The sequence below is a fragment of the Hemiscyllium ocellatum genome, chromosome 14 (genome assembly GCF_020745735.1).
Source record: "Hemiscyllium ocellatum isolate sHemOce1 chromosome 14, sHemOce1.pat.X.cur, whole genome shotgun sequence".
Taxonomy (NCBI): Eukaryota; Metazoa; Chordata; class Chondrichthyes; order Orectolobiformes; family Hemiscylliidae; genus Hemiscyllium; species Hemiscyllium ocellatum.
Window position 1 is genome coordinate 21,744,739 of NC_083414.1, and position 7,026 is coordinate 21,751,764.

General features: G+C 41.1%; 1 protein-coding gene across 1 annotated transcript in view; it reads right to left on the bottom strand.

Moving 5' to 3' along the window:
* The window catches only part of stab1 (stabilin 1), a 287,180-nt gene extending 280,486 nt beyond the window's left edge, over positions 1-6,694 (bottom strand). Inside the window, exons 1-2 of the mRNA XM_060835476.1 lie at positions 6,309-6,694; positions 1,377-1,510 (exon numbers count right to left, since the gene is read on the bottom strand). Of these exons, the coding sequence (XP_060691459.1) occupies positions 1,377-1,510; positions 6,309-6,401 (227 nt within the window). The 5' untranslated portion in view covers positions 6,402-6,694. The remainder of the gene's footprint in view (positions 1-1,376; positions 1,511-6,308) is intronic.
* Between the last annotated feature and the right edge of the window lie 332 nt (positions 6,695-7,026).

A 7,026-nucleotide genomic window follows, 5' to 3' on the forward strand; every position in this document is an offset into this window, starting at 1 on the left:
AAGTTAAACCATCACCAGCTGTCTCTCTTTTGTGGAGCAATGGCATTCCCTGTTTGACGTCCCTTTCACATTTTTAGGTATGACATTCCAAGGGTCTCTCTCTCTCTCTCTCCAGACAGTCACCTAATTTACATCGGCAGCCACTTTTGCTGCATCAGTCCTCTTTTTAAAAAAACACACATTTTGGAATTGCATGTTGAAAATGTTTATTGCAATTTTGCAGTTCTGATCCAAGATCATGACACCATGCAAACTACAAATTTGGCTCTGCATTACCAGCACAAACATGTTAAATTAGGCTATGTAGTAAATTAGGAACACAGAAGGAGTAGGCCATTCAGCCCCTCCAGTCAACTCCACCATTCTTCATCATGACTAACCATCCACCTCAATGCCATTTTCCCACATTATCCCCTATCCCATGATATCTTTAGTATTTGGAAATAAATAGATTACTGACATGAACATATTCAATGACTGAACATCCACGGCCCTCATGAATTCCAAAGGTTCATGATCTTCTGAGTAAAGAAATTTCTTATCAAGTCAGTCCTAAAAGGCTCGCTCCTTACTCTGAGACTATAGACTGTGAATGCCATAGTGTTAAGGACTTGGATGGGGAGGAATTTGTTAAGTCTATTCAATAAAACTTGCTCAACCAATATGTAGACGGCCCTCCTAGAGAAGGGGCAAAACGTGATATCCTCCTGGGAAATAAGGTACAGAAAGTGACTGAGATGTTAGTCAGGGAGCACTTTGGGATCAATTATCATAATTCTATTAGTTTTAAAGTAGTTATGGAAAATGATAGCTTCCACAAGTTAAAGCCCTAAACTGGGGCAAGGTCAATTTTGATGGTATTAGACAGCAACTTTCAAAGTTGATTGGGGGAGGCTGTTCACAGGTAAAGGAACACCTGACAGTGGGAAGCTTTCAAAAATGATGTAACAAGAGTTCAGGGACACCTCCTTTGGTTCTAGACCACATACTGAAGGAAACAACCTTTCCGCATCTACCCTGCAAATTGCCTGAATAATCCTTTAATGTCACCTCTCGTTCATTCTAGAAAATGCAAGCCAGCCTCCTCAACCATTCCTCTTAGCACAGTCCAGCCGTCCCAGAAAACCATCTGGTGAACACCTCCTGCACTCACTCTACATCATTTCTTAGGTAAATGGATCAAAACTGAAAGCAATGATATTCGTGTGATCTCACCCAGATCCTATAAAATTGAAACATGTACAGTAATCAGATTATACTATACTATACTATATTATACAGAGTGCTATAATCATGGGATATCTTTCTGTGGTATATCTTCTCTAATCATTTAGTGTTAAGTTGTTTAATTGAGCTTGAAGTGTCATGGAAACTACCTGCAGTCTCTGATCCCGAAGTCTTGAGTGATCTTCTGGAAGCCACGAGGACACAAGAGATTTTGGCTTATCGCACAGGAGGTGCAGGCTGTGGCTGTCGTCAGCTTCATCTGCTCATTGCATTTTTGACGTTTCTAAGATTGTTGAAAAACAGGAAAAGAAAGGGCACAAAATGTTTATGTCAGCCAGATCAGGGACAATTTTCAGCTTCACCTCTTCAGTTGTCACCTGACAGATGAGTTGCCTGCCCCTTATTAAATCTATGTGATGGTCATTTCCATTCACCATATTGGGGATAAAAATTGGATTCATTGTGCAACTCAGAAATGCACCAGGGTCTGAACCAAAGATGGTCACAGTTAAAACCTCACTCTCAATTATAATGCCAGAAAACGTATCAGTGTTAATTTATTAATTTCCTGTACAAATCTACTGTATTTTATGTAAAAAGAGCTTTTGAACTCAATAGTCTAAACTGGATTACTTTTGTCACTTGTTTATTATTTGGGAATGACCAACCAAAAAAAAAAATTTCAAAGAGAATTTGAAAGTCCAAAATGATCCATATTGGTCAATTCATTGGAACTGAGAAATAAGACGGGCGTCATCACTTTAATGGGCTTATACATAGGCCCTGTAACAGTCAGCAGGAAATTGAGGAGTGAATATGTAGGGAGATGGCAGATAGCTACAAGAATAATAGGTTTGCAATAATAGGGGATTTTAACTTTCCAAACATAGACTGTGAATGCCATAGTGTTAAGGGCTTTGATGGGGAGAAATTTATTAAGTCTGTTCAATAAAACTTTCTCAACCAATATGTAGACTAGAGTAGGGGCAAAATGTGATATCCTCCTGGGAAATAAGGTACAGAAAGTGACTGAGATGTTAGTCAGGGAGCACTTTGGGACCAATTATCATAATTCTATTAGTTTTAAAGTAGTTATGGAAAATGATAGCTGGTCCACAAGTTAAAGCCCTAAACTGGGGGAAGGTCAATTTTGACGGTATTAGACAGGAACTTTCAAAGTTGATTGGGGGAGGTTGTTCACAGGTAAAGGAACACCTGACAGTGGGAAGCTTTAAAAAAGATGTAGCAAGAGTTCAGGGACAGCATGTTCCTGCTACTGTGAAGGGCAAGGCTGACAGGAGTAGGGAACACTAGATGACTAGAGATATTCAGGCTCTGGTCAAGAAAAAGAAAGCATTTATCAGTTATAGACAAGTGAATCCCTTGAGGAGTATGTGGGAGCAGGGGTGTAAGGCAAAAAAGGGGCCACAAGCTAGCTTTGGCCGATAAAGTTGAGAATAATCCAAAGAGATTCTCCAAACATATTAAGGGAAAAAGAGTAACTAGACAGAGAATAGGGTTCCCTCAAGGTCAACGAGGCCAACGATGTGTGGCTCCACGGGAGATGGGTGAGATCCTAAATGAATATTAATTATCAGTATTTACTGTGGAGAATGAAATGAAAGCTAGAGAACTCAGGGAAGCAAATAGTGATGTTTGAAAAGTATCCACATTACAGAAGAGAAGGTTCTGGGGGTTTTAAAATGAATAAAGGTTTATAAGTCCCAGGACCTAATCAAATGTATCCCAGGACATTGTGGGAAGCTATGGAAGAAATTGCAGGTTCCTAGCAAAGATTATTAATAGCCACAGCTGAGGTGGCGGAAGACTGGAAGATGGCTAATGTTGTGCCATTATTTAAGAAAGACAGTAGGGAAAAGTCAGGGAACAACAGAACAGTGAGCCTGATGACGGTGGTGGGTAAGTTATTGGAATGGATTCTGATGGACAGGATCTACATGTACTTGGAAAGGCAATGACTGATTGGAATGACCAGCCTGACTTTGTGCATGGGAAATCATGTCTTATTAACTTGATTGAGTTTTTGAAGAGGTGGCCAAAACAATAGATGAAGGCAGAGTAGTGGACCTTGTTTACATGGATTTTAGCAAGGCCTTCCACAAAGTTCCACATAGTAGAATAGTAAGGTTAGATCACATGGGATCCAGGGAAAGCTTGCTAATTGGATACAAAATTGACTTGATGGTAGGAGACCGAGATTGAGGATTGTTGTTTGGACTGGAGGCCCATGACCAGTGGTATGCCACAAGGATTGATGATACATCCACTTTGTTCATCAGTTACATAAATGAGTTAGATGAGAATATAGGAGGCACGGTTAGTAAGTTTGTGGATGACACCAAAATTGGTGGTGTAGTAGACAGTGAAGAAAGTTATATAAGAGCACATTTGGATCTTAATCAACTGGGCCAGTGAGCTGGGTAATGGCAGATGGAATCTAATTTAGATAAATGCGAGCTGTTATATTTTGATCAGACAAGGTAGGACTTAAACAGTTAAAGGTAGGACCCTGGGGAGTGTTTTCAAACAGAGAGATCAAGGGGTATAGATACATAGTTCTTTGAAAGTGGCATCACTAGTAGATAAGGTGGTGAAGATGGCATTTGGCACATTTGCCTTAATTGGTCGGAACATTGAGTACAGGAGTTGGGACATCATGTTCTGGTTGTACAAGACATTGATAAGGCCACATTTGGAGTACTGCATACAATTCTGTTCACCCTGCTATAGGAAGGATGTTATCAAACTGGAAAGGGTGTAAAAAAGATGCAAAAGGATGTTACCAAGAATGGAGGGTTTTATAAGGAGTGGCTGGATAGGTTAGGACTTTTTTCCTTTGAGCATAGGAGGCTAAAGGGTGACCTTATAGAGATTTATAAAATCATGAGGTACATAGGTAAGGTGAATAACCAACTCTTTACTCTAGGGTAGGGGTGGTCCAAATATGGAGGGCAGAGATTTAAAGTAGAGAGGCAAGTTTTAAAAGGGATCTGAGGGGCAACGTTTTCACACAGCGGGTGGTGCATATATGGTGCTGCCAGAGGAAGTGGTAGAGGCAAGTACAATTAGAATGTTTAAAAGACATTTGGACAAGGAAAGGTTTGGAACGATATGGGCCAAAGACAGGCAAATGGAACTAGTTCAGCTTGGGATAGCTAGTTGATATGGACGAGTTGGGCTGTAGGGTCTATTTCCATGCTGTATGACTGTGTGTGAGGTTCACTGGTGAAATCAGAGGCCTAAAAAAAGTCTTTGCTCCTTATCTCAAATATCTGTATTTCTTCCAAAAGCCAAAAGCTTGTGTTCCCACTCTGATATATAATATTTATTGGCAGGTGGGGGGGGGGGTTAGCTGGCTTGCTATGCTAAGTAATGCCAACAACATGGGTTTAATTCCTGTGCTGGCCAGTGTTACCATGAAGGGCTATCCTACTCAACCCCTCTATTCACCTCAAACACAATGACCTTTGGGTTAAACCAAGTCAAGTTTCTCAAAGACAAGAGCAGCCCTACGGTCCAATAGAACTTTGGCAATTTTACTTTTATGTAATATCACTGGTGAACAACACAATTCATAATGAAACATGAAAATTATTTCAGTGTCCATATTACATATGTTTAATGTCAATACAACTTATAGCTTTTAAAATAAAATGAAGTAGCATAAATGGAACAAAAATTGAAGATATTTAGAAAACACCTTTCAGAGTGAAGATAAAAGATGAGAAATTTGAATGAATGGAGGTGGGAGGTAACAAGTGTAAATCATCATTATAAGAATTAAAACCGAGCCAGTTAAAGTGATCAGCCTGTATTTTGAATGTGCAGCCAAAAAATTCTAAAAAGTGAATGAGGCATTTGTGGATTTCATTTTCACTGTGCAATATGTTTAATGTAACATTTAATATTATCATCATATTCTGTACACAACATTGAAACGGTGTGCTAATATAGCACTGACAGGAATGTACAGTCATCCATTAATCTAATGCTAAAAATTAATGCACAGAGGAATTAAAGAGTTTATTAAAAGTCAGGATTTTAGATGTATGTTTTTGGTACGTTTTGCTACCAAGGCATTTGCTATTAAAATATCATAATTTGCACAGAAAAATATCAGAATGAAAGTCCTTTTCCCACACACGACCATTGCAACATAACCCACCCCACCCAATTCCTACCATCATGCATTTGGATTCAGTTAACGACTCAATTTTAACATGCACACAGAAGAAAACAAGATGCTCAAATATGCACAATGATGCAAGAAGCAAACAGGAACAACTATTGGTATCCAGGGGTCACCTCAGTGGTGCAATTTTTGATTTGTTACCCTCTCTGTTCTTCAGTTACAAGGATCTATGTCAAAGCAACCCATCAATAAGAGCTTCCTGATCTCGAGTCAGGCCAGGAGATCTCACAACAACCTCTGCAGTATTTACATCCACTCCAGTGTTTTTTCCCTTGATTTCTTCACTGTACATGGATGCCACAGACATGGCCATCATTTATGTCCACCCCAAATTGCCTCTGGCCTTGAATTCATTTAGCTTACTGGAGCCATTTCAGAGGGCAGTTGAGAAGCAACCTCATTGTTGTGGGTCTGGAGTCACATGGAGGCCAGGCTGGGTCGGGATTGCAGATGACCTTCCCCAAAGGGCTTTCGTGAACTAGATGGGTTGCTGACACACTGATTAAGACTAGTTCTTAATTTCAGATTTATTAATCACATTGAAGAGGAAGTGGTGGGAATTGAACCTCTGTACCCCAGGACATAAGTCTGAGACTATGAATTTCTACAGCAGTGACAATACCACTACATCATTTCCCCAGGGAGACCTTAACAGAATGTCGATGAAAAAGAAATTGCTCAATCCATTTCCAACCCGGAGGGAAATCTGCCCCTGCAAAGGGGAATGGGGAGGGGGATAAGGGAAAGAACACGTTAACTGTTCCCTCCCCCAAAGAAAAAGAACAGAGAGGGCGAACCTAGTTGGATAGGATAGGCACACGTACAATATCAGAGTGCGGTGTCACTCACTGTAACCTGGGCTCCTTACCTTTCCGTTCTGGGCTGTTGAAGACTGTGGGCACTGAGTGAGCAACAGAAACACCCCCAGTGCTGCCAAACGCCACAAACTGACACTTTCCATTGCTTCAGCATTCGTCAGCTCAGATCGACACGCCGTTTTGTTTTTTTTTCTTAAATTGTTGTTGTTCTTTCTGCTTGCTCTCGCTCGGAGATCCTAGAGGTCACCGCGGAGGAGAGCCGAGCGGATCCAGATCCCAAAAACACACTGGCCGGATTGAAACAACAACTGGATGGGGTTGGCTGAGGGAGCGGGGAGGCAAGACGATTATCTGTTGTGCGCCTCGACCAGTTCCCAGCTGCAAGTGGACATGAGGATGGGAATTAAAGCGACAGTATTGTAGCGAGGGTGAGAGTCGTTTTTAGGAGGGGGGGGGGGATCACGCGGATGGAATCAATGCTTCAGGAATGATTTACTTCTCTTTGATATAGAAATGTATATCTATAAGGACCCAAGTATTTACATTTAAAAGTAGTCCAGAAAACAGGAACATTGGAGATTTCCTACTGCCGTATCAGAGCGGGACAGATGTTCGGAAATCCGCCGGTTCCTACACTGACATTGAAAATAATAATATCCCAGGTTTTGGGAGGGAGTAGGGGGGGGGGGGGGGTGGCCCGGGATGTTTCCGCTCGGTTCAGTCGTCTCCCGGTCACTGCTGATCAGTGCAGATTTCTGATCTCTAACC